The 18,668-nt window shown below is 51.0% G+C and overlaps 1 protein-coding gene across 10 annotated transcripts in view; it reads left to right on the forward strand.

Moving 5' to 3' along the window:
• Positions 1-18,668, forward strand: part of DAB2IP (DAB2 interacting protein) — a 169,475-nt gene that overhangs the window by 77,132 nt on the left and 73,675 nt on the right. For 7 of the 10 annotated variants that reach the window (XM_080927837.1, XM_080927839.1, XM_080927840.1 and 4 more), the window contains exon 2: positions 6,139-6,242. In XM_080927837.1, the coding sequence (XP_080783963.1) occupies positions 6,139-6,242 (104 nt within the window). Of the gene's footprint in view, positions 1-6,138; positions 6,376-18,668 lie in introns of all 10 variants that reach the window. The other 3 variants (XM_080927841.1, XM_080927834.1, XM_080927842.1) reach the window with 1 other exon arrangement.

Below are 18,668 nucleotides of genomic sequence, written 5' to 3' on the forward strand. Positions count from 1 at the left end.
TTTTTATAGCTGACTTGTATTCTGTAGTCCCTATACATTCCTTCTGCAGTTTCAATTTGTCCCTGACTCCCTCCCTCGCTGTTCCTAGGTGAAATCTAGGGCCTCACACCTGCTGGGAAGTGTCTACCACTTAACCACACTGCCCCTCCAGCCCCAATATTCTATTTCCATTACACATATTAAAATCTGTCAGCTGACACACACAGGTGCTGTCTTACAGTTTGGATGGAATTCTGGTACTGGCCTGGTCAGACTTTGTCACAGTGTGGTGGGTTGCCTTCCCTTCTGAAGATCCTAGAGAGAAGTTCACTGTAACCTGTGTCCCAGCGTGGGGAGTGGAAGTTCAAGGCCAGCCTAGACTGTACAACAAGGTCCTATCTCAAAAAATAGAAACAAAAGAGACAGAAATCCAAGCCGCTGCCTGTTCCCTGTTGACAGAATGAAGTTCTCTGGAGTTGGCTGCGGGACTGATGGTCCTGTCCCATGCTGACAATCAGTTCCAGTCCAGCCCTGGAGGATGGAGGTCTCTCCTCTTCTATGAACACTTATGAAAAATGTTTATGCAAGTCATATTCTATCTTCTTTAGCAACTGTTCTTTTTTTCTACTCAGAATCCTGCTTTTGCTTTACTTGTGTTAAGTCTGTATGACACGCCTTTGTGCTCCATGTAGAGTCGTCTGAGCCGTGTCCTCTTCTGTGCTGTGTAGTATTCCACTGGATGACTAGTCCAAGAGACTGCTAGACATTTATGCTGCACCTCTTCCCTGCTACGTGCTGGGCTGCTGCAAATGTTGTTTTGCAGCATATATGGGATGAACCATTTTTTCGGACTGAACCTGTAAGAGGGACAGATTTCTCATCTGTCCATGAGTCTGTTCAACTGACTGTCCATGTGTGTGTGTGTGTGTGTGTGTGTATGTGTGTGTTTGTGTGTGTGTCCGTCCGTCTGTTGGGGCTATCTATTGTCTGATTGTTCCCCAGAGCCTTTTCATGCCGCCAGCAGAGTGAGTAGCACTCTATCTCTGCCAGCAATAGGAGTCGCTGCTCATTTTCATTTCAGCACTGGCTCCTCACTAATTTCTTTTCATTAGTTTCTTTTCAGTTTTGGACTGGGCTAAATCCTATCTGAAAAGTGTGAATTGGTATCTGGTGGCTCTGACTTCCGTTTTCCTAATCACTGTGAGAACCCCATCCACTCCCCCAGCACTCAGTCTTCCCACCCCTCCGCCGACCCCGAGTCTCCTGACATCCATGGTCATCGCCGCCGCCTCCACCTGCCTCCAACCATTAAGATCTGGACGGTGCAACCCGACAGCTGAAATTACAGGATGTTCCTCCAGCCACTGTTTCCATGGGAACAAGTAACAGTCATCCTTCATGATTAGGTGGTATCCATGGCAACCAAGCCAGGAGCATTTGAATGAAACCAATTTTATTTTATTTATTTATTTTATTGCGAACACATGAAGGTTAAGATGCCTGACTCTGACCGTAGCTTCCAAGAGTAGGTGGTATCCTGGTCTCTGTGCTTAAATAGGGACTTTTTTTTTTTTTTTTCTGTCAGCGGAGAAAGAGATTCAGGGTCAGCTGATTCTAAGGCTCCGTTCTGTAGACTGGGAGGTTGTGTAGAGGTCATATCAAGTCTGAGATGAAGAAGGACTACTGGGCTGTCCTCTGAGAGAGACTCCAAGGTGATTGGCTCTCCCCTCACACACATGGTTCTTACAGATACTTTCTTAGTGCAGGGTGATCTTAGTGATTTTGACCTCTCTAGCATCCTGCCTTCCCTACTCTGGGAAAAAGAGGTCCTTGAGCTTAACTTAAAGCTCTGAGCTGAGATCCCCAGATGTAGAGGCACTGTTAGGTCTGAAGATGTAGTGGAGCTGTCAGCTCTCTGATTGTCTTTCTGGAATAAAATAAAAGTTAATTTTGGGGAAGGCACTGGGACAGTGTCGTCTCTGCTTTTACTCTCAACTCACTGAACCGATGTCTAACCATCAGCCCAGCGGTGGAAAGGCATTGGGCCAAAGTCACACAGCACAGACAGGGTTTAAATGGAGACTCCTCCCTCTAATTTATTTCCTCTGCCTTCACTGAGGTCCTAAGTGAGAGTTCTTTTTGGGGGGCATTGTTTGGGGGACAAAGATACCTTTGCATCTTGCAGCCTTGGTTTCCTCATCTGGAAAGGGGTAGACGCCATGGCTGTCCAGTCTGTTAGCACAGGTCCTCAGCAGGGGCAATATTGCTGGCACTATTATACACAGCTGGCCAAAGCTGGGTCCCAAGGAGATGGGAAAAAATCTTATTCTTTTTCAATATAAAGCTCAGTAGATAGACGTACTGTACCTAAAAGAATCTACCTTTAGTATTGCAATTCTATGTGGGTGCAAGGGGGAACGGAGCCTGAGGAGCTCGCTGAGGGGCCGCACACGCCAGCAAAGGCTGAGAGGTGCTGGTCAGGGCTGCCGTGTGCTGGCTGATGTCTGGCTCCCTGCAGACTCCCAAGGAAATCACTTGGTGTAAAATGGGAGGTTGGACCAAGCAGCCTCTGAGAAGCTTCTAGATCAGGCAAGAAGCAAGGTTCTGGGGAGTCCTAGAGGTGCAGCCCCAACCCCCAACATCCTAGTTACACTAGGAAGACAAGTGCTCTCTGTGTGTGTGTGTCTGTGTATGTGTGTGTTGTGTGTACCTCTGTGTGAGTATGTATGTTTCTGTGTATGTGTTGTGTGCCTATGTGTCTGTGTGTGTACATGTGCCCTTCTGTGTGTTTCTCACATGTAAACACATGCATCTTTGAAGGCCAGTCATTCTGGGTGTGGTCCCTGATACTTTGGGGACCTCAGATTGTAGAAACCATAAGACCTTTGGAGGAGGCTGACTTTGCCAGCTGTTGGCCCATGGCTGAAGTGGGTGTTTTCTATGGGGTAGCTGAGTTGGTGGAGGAAAAATGATGGTTAAAGTGGGGGGTAGGGAGAGGAGACCCAGAACTGCTGGAAGCCTGGCTTGACAGGACTGGGAACAGAGATATTCATTTTTCATAAGGAGAGACTTAGTAGGTCTGCAAGACTTAGTGATGGAGAATAGGCATGAGTTATGGTGTCTCAACTAATGCAGTACCCCCAACAGAACAATGACCTCTCAGAACGTGACTGTATCCCACAGAAGAACATGAAGTTTTTCACAAGGGGACTGCATGGGTGAAGGGGCGAGATGGGTATCTTTGCCTCATGGCAAGTATGACAGAGGCAGCACTCGGGTACCATCGAGTGACACCTTAGGAACCAGGGTAAAGTGTGTGTTGCCTTGAGGTAACCACGTAGGGTAGAAGACATCTATTGGCGTCTGACCACTCCAGGCTTGTCAGCTCCTATTGTGACCCTTTCCCCTGGCCGTGGAAAGGTGGCTGATCACAGCAGCCTGCCTTGGCTAAAGTTTGTACTCTGAACTGAGCTCTGAGGGCCATCCACATGTCCAGTCCTTTGGCTGGTCCTGAGGCCCAGTGGCTCAGTAGTTTAGGAACTTGGTCCAAACAGATCTACTTCCTAGGGATGGGGCCTGAGGTTCAGGCTCTACTCTGGTGAGGTGGGGCCTCCATTGCCTACTTGGCCTGACATGGTGCCTCCCACAGGACTCAGAGTCACCGTGGAGTAAACTGTCACAGAGCTCATAGGACATGGTGTGGATGACACATGCCATTAGGAAGCACATTAGGATACCCGTGCAGGTGGAGAAGCTGTGTGCTGCCACAGGGGGTGAACAGGAGCCAGGCCTGGATTGGGGGGTGGGGAGACTTGAAGGCAGACGGTGAGCGTGGGAGGAGATTTCCTAGGGAAACCTCCAGAAAGAGTGGGTATCTCTCGACTGACTAGCAGAGTATGGGGGCGGGTAAGTTTTAAGCAGAGAAACATGGAGATGGCTGACTGCCACCTGACTGGAGGAGCTAGTCTGACGGTGGTGGCCCAGTGCCTGGCCTGCTTGTTCCTTGGCCAGGGCTCAGGATTAGATGGCTGTAGCTGAGTGAGGGGCTAAGCTCTGTCCTTCCACACTGCTGGGAATACCTTCTCAATCAGGAGAGGAGGAGGTAGGTAGCGCGTGAAGGGTGTTATAGACTGTCCTGCCTGTGGAGGTGCATCTGTGAGCACCTATGTCCTGTGTCAACATACATCCCCTGTGGTATACGTGTGGGAGGATCTATGTGAACATGAATGCTTACACACATGTGCCAGGGTGACCTTCACACTGTCCTTTTCTTCCTTATGAGTCAACAGCTTTTTTTTTTCTGAATGCCACACACACTAGGCTCCTTGTGGGGTGCAGGGGATGTAGGGGTGCAGGGGATGTAGAGGTGCAGGGTGGGTACTGGGAGCACACGCACACGCGCGCGTGCGCGTGCATACACACACACACACACACACACACACACACACACACACACGGCAACGACGTTCTCGGGCTCAGCCATTTCTGTAGAGCAGCAAGACAGGCAGAGGAGTCACTAGGACCTCCTTCATGGCTGTCTGGTTAGTCGGGCTGTGGGAGAATCTCAGGGAAGTTCTCTGGGGGGCGCATAGCAGAGCAGGCAAAGAGGCAACAACTGTGGTCTGAGGGAACCGGCAAGAAGCAGTTGGATTGAGCTGACTGCGGTCTTAAACAGGCATGTGCAGGGCTGGCTCAAGTGAGTTTCCTGCCCTACCCTCAGACTGTCACCCGAGTATTGCAAATCTGAGTATTTCGTGCCTTAGAAGCCAGGTGCACTGGCCTTTAATCTCAGCACGTGGGAGGTAGAGACAGGTGGATCTCTGAGTTTGAGGTCAGCCTGGATTACAGTGAGTTCCAGGACAGCCAGGGCTACAGAGAAACCCTGTCTTTGGGGAGGGTGAGGGGAGCAGCCATGGGAGCTGTAGACTCACCTGCTCTTCTCAGCATTGTGCGGCCATTACCGTCTCAGCCCAGTTACATCTGATCCAGCAGGCCTTCTGCTTCTAAAGCTTCTGGAAAGAAAGGCCCAAATTAGAGACAGAGGTCACGGATTTTCTTGGTCGAAGGGACCATGGAGGCAGGCTGTCTAGTGTTCCGTCAAGTATGGCATTCTAGGAAAAGGCTCATTGATCTGTACACACAAGCTTTAGTGCAGACTCAGAGCCTTTAAAATACAGTTGTGAGGGCTGCAGGGATGGCTCAGTGATTGAAAGCACCCGTGCTCTGCAGAGGTCCCTGGCTCTGTTCCCAGCACCCACACGGTACTTCACAGCTAACCATCTTTAATCCCAGTTCCAGGGGATTCAATGCCTCTCCTGGCCTCAACAGACACCAAGTGCATATGGTTGCACATGCAGACAATGTCTATGACATACGGCAATGATAAATAAATCTTTCTCTTGGGAGATAGAGGGAGAAGGGTCAGGGTCATCTTCAGCTCCATGGCAAGTTCAAGGTTAGCCAGGGCAAGACGGTGAGATCCTGTCTTAAAATATAGTTGTAGTAAGTGCACGCAATTTGCTATTTTTCTCCCTCTGTCTCTGTCTCTCTGTCTCTGACTCTCTCTCTTGCTCTTTCTCTCTCTGTCTCTCCCTTCCTCCCTCTTCCTTCCTCCCTCTCTCTCATGTGTCTGTATGTACTGGTGTCCTCCTTGGTCACTTTTTGGAGGCCTACAGAAACCTTACACCATGTAGTTAGAGTCCCCACCCCTTCCCAACAGTCCTGGGTAGCTTACCTTTGACCCACTCTCTGGGTATGAATTTGACTATTGTGGGTATTTCTCATTGTTGGACTAGAAGAGTCTTTACCCTTTGGTTCCTGGCTTATGTCACTTGGCACAATGTTTTCTGGGCTGATCCACATTCGTGTAAATGATGTTTTCTGGTGTTCATCGATCACCTAGATGGGCAAATGAGCTGTGTTTGCCCTGTGCCTGTTGTGACTAGTGCTGCTGTCAACATTACATACACATATTTAAATCCGGTCTTCTGGTCCTTTTGTGTATAATTAACTGCCTGGGTAGTTTTGGGGTACATACCACTACACTTTTCTACAGTGGCTACAGTATCTGTTGTGCTGTCCTGGGAAGTGGGTGGTGGCAGAAGCTACAGCCTCTCAGAGCTTTTGAGTCTGCTTACCTTCCCTCTCCTTCTTTGACAGAGTCACCCCAAGAAAGGCCGGGCTCCCGGCGCAGCCTTCCCGGCAGCCTGTCAGAGAAGAGCCCCAGCATGGAGCCCTCGGCTGCAACCCCGTTCCGGGTTACGGTAACTATCTCTGCGTCACCACCGCCACTGCCACCACCATCACCACCTCGCCCTGCGGGGCTGCTCCGTGACCCCGCACCCCCCTTCCTGGAGCCTCATGGACCGGGAGAGCACCCAGCCTCCCTTGCTCTAGGTATCCAATCCCTTGGCAGCTCCCTGCTCCCTGGGGACCACACGGGGCCCTGTTCTTTGAGGGAGGGGGCAGGTGGAGGACAGAGCCTAGGGGGGCACCAGAGCTGGGAGAGGAGGCTGGATTGGAGCCACTTGGCATATGCACACAGTGTGCCCTCCATCTTTATTTTGGCATCTTTTATAGAACAGTTCAGGGCTTGTCATAATTTGATTCTGTCTTGATGGGAAAGAGAAGAATTCTGTATTCTCCAGCTGATGGTGCCTTAAAACGGACTCAAACAGAACATGTGTACGGCAGCATAGCTGTTCAGTTTAGACAGCTCTCATGTAGACCTTTCTCTTTCTCGATACCTAGATGAGGGCTGGGGAGATGGCTCAGCCAATAAAGTACTTCCTTTGAAAACACAATAACGTAAGATCAGTCCCTAGGTCCCGTGCTTAAAATGAAGTTCCTAGTGCTGCGGCAGAACGTGTAATCACAGAGATGGGAAAGACAGACAGGCAGCCCTGGGGCTCGCTAGCTGAATGGCCTAGCCTACTTTGTGAGATCTATGTCAGTGGCTGCCTCAGAAAAGGTGGATGGTACTTGAAGAATGGCATCTGAAATTGTCCTGTAGCGTCTACACAAGTGCCCCATCTTGTATACATGCATCTGTATGCTCATATATGGACATGTGGGCTTGCATGCATACGTGTACCCCAAAATCCTCAGTGACTGCAGGAGTAGACCTTAGTGATCTCACTCCCCATGCACCCCCTTCCTTTCTCTTCTCTCCTCTCCTCTCTTCTCTTCTCTTTGCTTTTCTCCCTGGGACAGGAGTCTCTGGCTGGCCTGGAACTCACTATGTAAACCAGGTCATCCTCGAACTCGTAGAGATCCACCCACCTCTGCCTTCTAGAACTCTTAATTAAAGGCGTACCCCGCTATGCCCAGCTCCGAGTATTCTTGTTCTCTGCGTTTACACCCAAGCACACATTTGCACAGACCTCCTTACACAGCAGACACTATGGTACATGCTCTGTTCAGTACTGTGGCAGCACCCGGTGCCAGGGAAAGAATACGCTGCGTTTCCCCAGGGATCTCCCGGCTGGATCAGAGATGAGGGTGACCCCGTGACCCTCCCTCCATCCATTCTTTCAGCCAGGCACCATTCTAGGGATGGGTGGAGGGTAAGAGTGCCCCAAGCCAGTGTAGGGTGTGCAGAGTTCTGAAAAACCCACAGTTTTGAGTTGGTGATAAGAGCTGCAACTAGGAGTGATGTGGTCTCAAGAGGATTTTTTTTTTTTTTTTTTTTTTTTTTTGATAGAATCATGTGTAGCCCAGACTGACTTCCATATTATATATAGCAGATAATGGCCTTGAACTCCTGATTCTTTTGCCTCTACTGTCTGTGTGCAAACATTATAGGTGTGTCCCACTATACTTGGGCTTTGAGGTGACCTTTGAGCTAGTGGACAGAAGATGAGGTACCAGCCAGTCTTGTGGCAGGTAGGCAGACAGGCAGAGGAAACTAGGTAGAGGAGAGAGAGAAAAAAAACCCACATACCTGGCCGTCATTATGTGACTGGGGCTCCAGAGGAGCTGACTTTGACTGTCCCTAGAGGGTGGGAGAGGTGTCTTAGGCCCAGAAGGGTCAGTGGAAATTGGCTTTGTAGGCATTAGTGGTGGTAGTGGTGGTTGTTGCAAAGTGTGTGTTTAAATTCCACTGCTGCTGCTGAGTCTGGTGATAGGGGTTAGTAAACTGGGTAGGAGGTGAGGCTGGGTCAGGAGAAACCTTGGGTACCAGACTGAAAGGATAGGGCCTTCCCTGGGGCCACTCACCCTCTTGCTTCTGTGTATGGTGTAAAACTAGGTTCTGGGGTCCCTTCAGGACTGCAGGACCTGGGCATGTACATCTTAACAAACTTCCATAAGAGGTGGTAGAGAGTCAGGGTTAGCCTCTGGCAGGGAGGGCCTAGGGTCATACTCCTAGAGGGACTCAGCTGTTTGTTTTTTTTGGGGGGGGGACTCTACAAAGGTGAGCTCATTACTGTCCATTGGAGCAGAAAGTAGAGTTTCCCTCTCTGAATCTGAGGGCCTCAGTGGGCAAGGAGACCTCTGGGGGCCTTGGAACAATGATTGGTATTACTGTGGTCCTGCCACTGATGGAGTGTCCACTGTGAGGCTGGCGTCATGCGTATTAAGTACCAGGCACTATGCCCACTGTCCTGAACCACCAACTTTTGTAATCCTTCTTCAGGCAGCCCCGATGTCGATTGCCTCATCACAAAGGGCTGAGGCTCATGGGTAAATCATTCACTCAAGCTCAGGCTGATGAATGGGACCCAGATGTGTCTGGCCCCAGGGCCTGAGTGTGGCTTCCTAGGACTGGGAGTAGGACTGTCCTGTGGCCTGCCAGTTCCCCTGTTTATGGCTCCAGCGTGCATACCATCATACCTTCCTGCCTCTGTAATCTGCGGCCTGGCAATTGCCAGCAGGGATCGGCGGTCTTCCTGTTGTGCCTTCACTGTTTCCCGGGGCAGGAGCCACCTGACGTGGAAGCCTGTGAGCCTGTAGCACGCAGGGATGGACTCAGGTGGTTTGCAGGGTGCAGGGCACGTCCATGAGCCATTTGTCTGCCCACCTTCTGGCTACTGTATGAAATGTCAGTAAGTGTTACCATTTCACACAGGAGGAATGCAAGGGTTAGAGTTGGTATCTCTGTCTCATAGCCCCTGAATTAGCCAGGTATTAATAGGGCTGTTTGCTATGTCAGTGTCTTGTCCTTAGGCACTTTGGTCCTTTGTCTCTGTGTAGCCATTAAATACAGGGGTGTGAGTGGAGACTTTCTTGGCCTGGAGCTGGATGAATGGAAGTGCTTGGGTACAAGATCTGGGTTCAAATTCTAGCACTTCTGAGCTAGGTTGTGACCTGGTTAGCCACCCCGCCTCTCAGAACCTCTATCAGTAAAGTGTGAAACAACAGCCCGGCCCTGTGGCAGGTACTTAGCTGATGGGATGCACCATTGACCAGTCATATCCATTCATTAGATCCACAGTCCCAATTAGGTTTCTCTTTCTGACTCAGGGTTAGTACTGGGGTGTCAGGAGGAGAGCCTCCTCACCCCCGTGCCCGAACACTTATTTTCTTCTGCATTTGCATCCTCAGCTTACAGCTTGGCTGCTGCTCCCCGTAGACCCCGAGGGAGCCCAGGGAACACGGTTTTGCCTGGGGGAGGCAGGTTAGATACCACAGGCTGTAATGAACCTGCCTGTGGTATCCCACTGTTGCTGCCATTGCAAACCTGGTGACAGGATGTCACTGTCTCTCACAGAAGGTGCCCTGTGGGAGACTGTGTCAGTCAAAGGTCTCAAGGACTGGCAGAGGACTGGGTCTGACCGAGGTCCCCTCCCCCAGCTGAGAGTGAGGAGCTATTCCCACGACTGTTTCACAGGGCATGGGTGGCTCAGTGGGACATGGATGACAGCTTCTTAGAGTGCGGGACTGGAGAGAGCCTTGCTCTTTTTCTTTGTGTGAAATGAAGATGATGGCTCCGTGCTTAATATTCTAATGTCGCCCCACAGCCTGGTGTCAGCTTCCTGACTTGAGTGAGTTGCAGGTCCTCCCTGTTCTCCTGTGTGGCAACCATTCTCGGTTGCAGTGAGCATGGCGCTGTGGCTGCCCAGGAGATTGTGTGTCCCAGAGCTGTGGGGAACCTGGGATAAAAAGCCCATGGGGAAGGGGCTGAGAGTAGGTGACCACGGTGGCCTCCTGTTCCTCTCTTGGAGGTGTCTGGGATTCCCACCCAGGTCTGTCTTCCTGTACTGGGAAGGGGGAAGATCAGAGCTGAAAGACCATGTAGGAGGTAGGGCCTGGATCTGCAGGTATGTGGGATCAACCCAAGCCCTCCTGGGCTACAGTCTCATAGTGTGTTCCCAGAATCAGCTGACAGCCGTGGTTCCCTGTAAGGCCTGTTGGCCTTTACCGTCTCTAGGTGTGGGCTCAGTTCTTCCTCTATCCGCCTATGCTATTGACCTTGAGGAGTCTGTCAGGGTCAAGGTGGGAGGTGGCAGAGGCTCTGGGAAACTTGGCAGCCAGTTGATCCCTCCATCGGAAGCTGAAAGTGGAGACGTTTGAATGTTCGGCTGAAATTAGGTTTCAGGGCTATTATTTTGTGAGATGGAGAAGTGTCAGAGAGGGCAAGGCTCGGGGGGGCTGCAGAAGCTGCAGATAAACTCTGCACTGTGTTGAGTGTGGATGCTTCTAGAAGCATGTCTTCATGATTCACTTTTACTAGTTGCAGGCTGTGCATAAACTATGTGTTTCTGACTCAGTGACAGTATGTTTAGGGTGCTGTGGGTTCCCAGAATAAAGGCTCTCTGGCTCAAGAAGATGGGAAAAGTCTTACAGTGGGGACCTTTACAACTGAGTTTTAAGGGACATGAGGAGTTTCTCAACAAAAGAGACAACAGTTAGAGGAAGATATAACCAAGCAGGAACAAACCAGTGGTCCTGATTGGAGTGTTGGAAGCACGAAGGAAAAGCTGAGCGAGAAATGTGAAGGGCTTCAGTGGGAGTGTGGAAGCTTTTCAGGAGCTACAGGAGATGGTGGCTGAGGCTGGCGGTACCCACTTGAGGTTTTCAGCTGCTCTGTCTTCTCCCTACTCCTCTAGTTTCCCCATGTGTGAACAGACGTGCAGAAGGTGGGTGAGCTGGTTGGAGACTCTGCCATTTTGGCCATGTGTGCCTTCTATGGGAGGAGGCTCTTTTCTCGAGAGCGAATTCGGTCAGAATACCAGATGCAGTTGTTCATGATGGGGCAGGGCTAGGGGACAGGAACAATCTCCTGACTGAATGAACAGGCAACAGAGGACCATGAGGCAGATGAGACTGTTGGGATTTGTGCTCAGGCAGGGAGTCAGGGTACCATCAGTAGACAGAAATTAAGACAGATCAGGGATTCAGGGTGGGTTAATGGATCAAGCCAACTGCTAGTCTCACCTAACCCTTGACTCCCTGAGTTTAGACGTCTTTGTGGGGGTCTGTTTGCTCAGTTACAGGAAGCACTAGCCCAGCCTGGGCAGCTTGAATAGAAACATGGAGAGGGAAGGAAACAAACACAGCTCTGTGCTACCTTCTTTTCAGTTCTAGAACCTTCCAGAGTGTCCCTTGTTCTCTGCTAGGCCTTCCCTTGTGGCCGCTAAGGTGTGAAGACTGATTCTTGGGCTGTGTCACAGGCTCCTTACAGGTTTTCTGTTTCGGGATGGCATGCTGGGTTCATGGCTGGCGGGTGGAGTGGTATGAGGGATTTTCCTCTCCACCTGAGCCCAGTGAGATACTGCTGACTTTTCCCGACAGCACCTGGGAGGGAGCCCATTTGATTCTTGGCCACAGCTTCCCTCTGTGGGCAAGTCACCTGTCTCCAGACCTCTTCGTCTCCACATAGGGCAGGTGTGAGGGCTCCAAAGGCTGCAGATAGACATTTAGCCAGTGTCTAACCCTGCTGCCTGTGTTTCAGGGTACACCCTTTCTGTACTTTCCCCAGAACCCCAGGTAGCAAGGCCTGTTTCTCCCCTTCACACTGTCCCTCACTGCCCCAGAGCAGCAGCAGCTGGGACCAGGAGTTGGTGAGAGGTGACAGTGAGTGGCTTAAGAACCAGATTTAGTGTTCTAACGGGACACTTAACAGGGACAGAGCTGGCCAGTCTGCAGGGTGTTTTCCTACCAGCAGGGGGCAGCAGAGGGCAATGAGTGGACATCTGGGTGGCTTTTCTCAGTGAGAGCTGAGGACCTAGTTTATACCCCTGGCCACAGGGAGCCATGGGCTGTGGTGACAGCAGCACCAGTTGACTAATGACAGCTGTGGCTGGCTCTGCTGGTTTGACCTAAGTTCTTCAGACAAATGGATCTCTGCTGTGACCTTTGGGGTCATTGGAGGGCCAAGGTTTGAGACCACAGCAGGCTTGTATCAGGAAAGGCTTCAGGGCGAGAGTCTTAGTGAGATGACAGGAAGGGTTAGGGCCCTGCAGTCATCAGGCTGAGCCTACTAACTGTTTAGATTCTGCCATACTGGACTGTCTACAGGCTCCTTGGACCCCTTGTTAGCTTCTCCACAACTTGGGAGGAAATAGGAGGGTGAAGTGAGGCAGATGATGGGTCAGGTCCTCTGCATGGGGTTCCAGGCTCAGCATGGCTGACTATACAGACTGTGTGGTAGAGGATCGTAAACCTGTTTTTGGCAGATCTGGGGCACACTGCAGTAGTGTTCATTTCCTCCTTATAACTCCAGGCCATACACACACACACACACACAGACACACACACATGCACACACACAGACACATACACACACAGAGACACACATACAGACACACACAGACATACATGCACACACACAGAGAGACACACATACAGACACACACAGACATACATGCACACACACACACAGACACACACACAGAGACACACATACAGACACACACAGACATACATGCACACACACACAGAGACACACATACAGACACACACAGACATACATGCACACACACACAGACACACACACAGACATAGACACACACAGACACACACACATGCACACACACACGTTCACACACACACACACACACACACACACCCACGTCGCTTTCCATGATGACGCCACTGAGCAGAGAGAAAGGCCCGCTAAAGCTGCCTCCTTCTAACACTTGGCTGCAGAAGGCTTCATAAACCTTGCTGGCTCCTATGACCAGTCTGTCAGCCAGTACCTTTAGTCTTCTCCTTATGGATGAGGAATGTCAGACTCACAGACAGGAGGCACAGGAGTAAGGGTCAGAGCTGACATCGGAACCCATGGTCCCCTCTCCTGCCTTCCCTTGCTCAGCACATGGGCAGCAGGTGCCTGAGAGGTTCTTTGTTGCCAACCTGTGGTCCTGCAGGCCCTACCCCCTTCCTGGATCAGGAGCCTGGATGGAGATAAGGTTTAGCTGCCTTCCTGTTCCCACTTTCTTTCTCTCTGTGTGTGCACACGTGTGTATCCATTAGTACCAGTGTGCTTGCACATGTGTGTTGACTTTGAGATCCCGTCTCGGCTTCTCTCCCTCTCCTCCTCTCCCCTCACTTCCTCTCCTTGAGACACAGGGTCTCCCATTATTAGCCTAGTGTTCACTGGCGTCTGGGCTGACTAGCCAGAAAGCCCTGGGGATTTGTCTGTCACTACTTTTCCAGCATGTGCTGCCGAGCCTGGCTTTTTTCCCTTCCTCCCATGGCTTCTAGGGACTAGACTTAGGTTCTTATTCTTGTGTGGCATATGCTTTACTGGTAGGCATTTCCCAAGCCCCACGCCCCTTCTTTCTTTTTCAGACAGGCCTTTGGCTCTTGGTCTTCTGCCTCACCTCTTAAGTGCTGAGGACAGGTCTACACCATCACGCCTGGTTTCTGCACCAATGGAACCACATCCCTCCCAGCCCTGATTTCTTCCCTTTTTCCTGTGATCACGTGGCACTGGGGATGGATTACAGATGTAATTATGTGAGAGTTCTTGGGCAGTAATTGTCTGTGAAGCCAGGAGGTCTTCTGTGAAGCCAGGAGGTCTTCTGTGGAGGTGGTGGATACTCACATGTGTTTCCTACATAAGTCTAACATCTCAATGAATAACTGCCGTGGAACTGCTTATAGAACATCTTAGAGGAGCCATGCTCCTCCCCTGCCCTTGCCTGAGGTGGCCTCTAGTGGGAGGGGGTGGATCTATTTCTTCAGCCTGGCATCCGGGCATCCAGGGCCTCGCAGGCTTGCCTCTGCCTTCGGACTGGTCGATCTTTTGACCACCCTTCTGTCCCTTGCTTTGGCCTTCCTGGGCAGACATTCTGTCCCCAGCAGGATGTGTGCTGCATGCCTTTCCCCTTCTCCGCTCCGTCAGTAATGATCCGATATGTACCCCTTTCTCCAGCTGATCATGACCTTCTCAAGGTCAGGACTGGCTTCTGATTCCTTGGAATCCTCAGTGTCTGCCATAGGCCCCTGCTAGGGCTGGTGGAGGGAAGAGGAGTGGGGGTGGGGCAGTAAGGAGCAAATTATTTAGATGGGGACGAAGTGGGAGCAGCTCCCTCCTCAAATCTGAGAGCCTGTCATTATATGTCTGAAGCCACTGTGACCACCAACTCTGAGACGAAAGGACTGGTCAGCCAGTTCCTAGGTGCCCAGCAGAACATGAGCCCCGCCGAGACCTTGTCTTTGCCTCTGATCCTTCTGAGGCCATGACTCCCAGGTCAGTGCAACCTGCAACTGCCGGATTACAGGAGGACAATTGCGTGTCGTCTGTTTTCCTAGTGAAAAGGCAAGTAGCCACGCTGCTCAGGGGCCTAGGTGCTGCTGCCCTTGCAGTGTGGCTTTTCTTGTTGCTCAAGTCAGAGGTCCCCTGGTTTGTTCCCCTCTGGCTGGCACTTTTCCCTGCCTTGCTCCGGGGCTAGCCCAGACTGTTGGGTGTCCGGGAGGCTAGGGCTTTCTGATCATCTTTGGGCTATCCACTGTTCCCAAAAGGCCTCTTTTATTTGTTATCACAGCAAATGAATTCCCACTGGTATAGTGGGGGGAATGCACCCTAGAAACAGAGGGTTTAGAGGTTAGCTAGCTTCTAGAACAACCTTTTCCTTGTAGGAATGAAGAAACTGCCACAGAATGGCTAAGGTGCCGTTTAGGGGCTCATGGTTGGTTGTAGAGTGGTCTACACAGGCTGAACTCAACACTGCTGCTCCTTGGCTGCGTGACCCTATGCAAGATTTTGTCCTTTCTGAGCCTCTAATTTCCCATCTGCACAGTGGGTTGTGAGGATCAAAGGAGTTGTGAAAAGCTTTACAAAGGGTCTGGTAGAAGCTTCATGAATTGCATGTGCTAGGTCAGTTCCTGTCATGTGGTTAGCAGGGGTACTGAGAATGGGGTCCTGGCCGCTCTGCTGGGCATTTGCTCACACAGGATAGGGAAGGTCTGCGATTCCCTAGAAGACCAGCCTGGGATTTTAGCCCTGAGGCTGGGGGACAAGAATGAGAGGCTAATGCAAGACAGGGCACCCTGGTGGAATGGGGTTCCTGAAACCCTGGCCTAGGGTTTGTCTAGAAATGTGGCTCTCAGGCTTCTGAGCCACTTGAATGTTAAAGTCAGTGTTGACAGGCCTGGGGCTTTATGGGACAGCGAGTCACTGCCTGGCTGCTCTCTGTTGTCACATCTGTGCCTGAGACCTGAGAGAGGCATGTCTGATTTCTGTACATGAATGCTTGCTCAGGCCCGAGGGGAGTATCAGACGGCCATGCTGATGTAGCCTTTCCGAGTCCTGTCATGCCCACCCCTTTCCCATGGCTCTTAGGTTTCTTAAGGGACCCTTGCCTGGCATGTCCTCAGGATGTGTCATACGTCCAAGGTCGGTTGGTGGTATAAAACCTGGAGGCCAGGCATCTCCAGGAGCAGGGAGACTCACGTTTGTCCTGCCCCACACCGTCTCCTGAGCCCAGAGTCTACCTGCATTGCCCTGTGACTGCTCTCAGTTGACCCACCTGTATCTCATCTTCAGTACTTTTAAAATGTCTCAAAAGCTGTCTCCTCTGGTAAACCCACCAGGATTACTGCTAGGTGGGATTCTTTAAAAAGTCCTCTTTTGTATCTCAGATACTAATTGCCTTGATAGGCTGCTTTGGCCCCTGCTCTGGAGCTTTACAGCCCAGTGTGGGTAGGAGGCATTAAACACATTCATAGGTGGAAACGTTTTCAGAGGGACCTGACTATGACTTATGACATCGGGGAGGCCCATCCTGGGTGGAGGGACCTAGAAGAAGAAACTGGATCCCCTAAACAAAAGGGGACTTATTTCAGGACGCCCTTTGAAGTCTTTCTGATTTGAGGAAGCAGTAAGAGCAAGGTCAGGGAAAATGGTATCGATGGGGAAGACAGGCAATAGGCCCATGTGCTCGGTAGGCTAACCTCCTTCTGTGTGGTCTATTATCTTTACAAACACTACTTTTTATAGTTATTTTCCCCCTTTTACTAACAAGGGGGCAGCCATGGCCAGCTAGCCACCGGCTTAGGCAGGATAGCTCTTGAAGGGTATTGTGCAACCTTTCTGCTTCTTAGGGAGACGGTGGGTGAATGTCGGGTGTTCTTCTGGCTCTGCCTCATGGGGGCTTTCAAGTGTGCTAAATTTTAGGACAGAAAGACTAGTTTGGGGCAGGAGTTTGTTTCTCTTGGCAAAGATGCAAGACCCTGAGAGCCATGTGTCTAGGGATGATAAAGATGAGGTATATGAAGAATGAACAGGGTGTGCACAGAGACACCTCCAAAATGAAGTCCCCATACAGGGCAGGGGGAAGATGGTGGTGGCAGCCTTAAGCTTGGTCTTCAGGATCATTTTTCTGTCTTTCTCTGCTGCAATTGGCATCTGTGCCATTGTTCTCTGTGGCTGTCTGTTAACGACAGAGCATGTGTGTGTGAGCATGCTCATTTCTTTGTGTGTGTGTGTGTGTGTCTGTGTCTGTGTACATGCTTGTTTCTGTGTTCTCTTGATTTGTGTGTGTATGTGTACATGTTCATGTGTGTCTGTGTGTGCTGCATATTTCTCCGTGTGAGAATGTGTTTATGTGCAGTTTTCCGACCAGGATGTTAGTTTGAGACAGGGTCTCATTCTCTCCTGCATTTCTTCTTCTGTGCCGGGACTATGAGAGTGCCAATAGTCTTGGACACTCAGTATTTTAAGACAAGAGTTTATCCTTGAGTGCCCCAGCCTCTTTTGGGAGACCTCATGGCCTATGGTCCTGTGTGGACCATGGCGGTCTTTCATGATTAAGGCAATACTGGCATGTGTCAATGGGGATCTGTGGCATAAGGTGGCCCACAAGTGGGTGAGCATCAGAAAAGCACCAGCTGTTGATCCTAACTTAAAATGCCTTCTCCTTTTCACCTGTCACCGTGCCGTCATTTCATTAGTGAGTCACTCCCTAGCTTGGGTCACTTTTGATGGTGGAGGATGACCAGAGGAGTGGCACATCTGAAGGACATGGGCAAAGCCAGAGCATTCTTTGGTACTTAGTGCGGAGCCTGGGAGAGCCAGCAGCCCATCTGGTCATTGATCTTAACTTCATAGACTTAGCAGGTGCCAGCCCTGGTAAGTGCTCACGCTCACTTCCTGTGTTTCCCATGGAAGACTGAGGCTCAGGGAAAGGAAGTGCAGCCACCTGGGCGAGTCTGGAAGCTCGGTGCTGAAGCTTGGTTATTCTAGACCAGTCTGGCCACCTCTGGACCTTGAGTGTCTTGTTTGTAACATATGGGTCTTGCTCTCACCCATCTACCTAGGAAATATATCTCTTGCCATCCCAGCTCCTGCCCCAGCCTGCCTGCCTGTGTGCCCAGCATCTCTTCCTCTCCTGGGACCTAAAAGTGGCAATATCTGTCTGGGATCTTTCCCTGCCTTATCTGTCTTGCTTACTTAGATGTGTTCTTGGCATTCGGACAGGGCCCAAAAATGATATTGAGACAGATGTCTGTGAAAACAGCCCCTCTCCCTGAAGCTTTCCTGCTTGGGTTTGGACTTTTGAGACTGGTAGGGGTAGAGCATGGGACCGCCCAGCGTGGACCTGTGGGGCTCTGCCTGCATCCTGAGCACTGTCTTATCATCCCAGGGTGAGCAGATAAAGGCAGGCAGAGGTAGGTCAGGCCATTTGCACATCTGCAGTGGTCGAGGGTCGGTCTGCAGGGAGGGGAGAAGGTGACAAAGGCTGGGCTGGGTGGAAGGTGTCTGCCTGGATAGATGCTGAGGCTAGGGGAAGGTTGCCCTTGACTGAGTACTTGCTATCTACTAGGCCTGGGCCCAGTACTTCACACTGTAGGAGATATAGCAGGTTGGAGCTCCTTGGTGACAGGTGCTTTCGGGGTGCTGTGGCATGCATACTGTTCTCCAAGGACAGTGCGTGGGAAGATCAGACAGGTCACGACTCTCTGAGCCTGCAAGTCACTTGTGAATCCTGCATGCAGAGGACAGTATGAGCTGTCTCTATAAGAAAGGAGGGGCCCACTCTGCCCACCCCACATTCCAGAACTCTCCTAGGCTGAGCTCTCGCCACTTTGAGCAAGCATCTTAATCTCTCCTAGCTTCCACTTCCCATTCTGAAAACCTAACGTTCTGAAACTGAAGCCCACGTTTCCCCAAGGACTCTTAGCGGAGGCCTTGAGCCTCCTAGGCTGGCTCCCTCCTTGCTGAGAGATGTGTTCTGCGTTTTCATGGACAGAGCAACTTGGCAAAACCGGAGCCTGCTCAATAACCCATCATTTATCCTCCT

Source organism: Micromys minutus (assembly GCF_963924665.1).
Source record: "Micromys minutus genome assembly, chromosome: 13".
NCBI classification, from domain to species: Eukaryota; Metazoa; Chordata; class Mammalia; order Rodentia; family Muridae; genus Micromys; species Micromys minutus.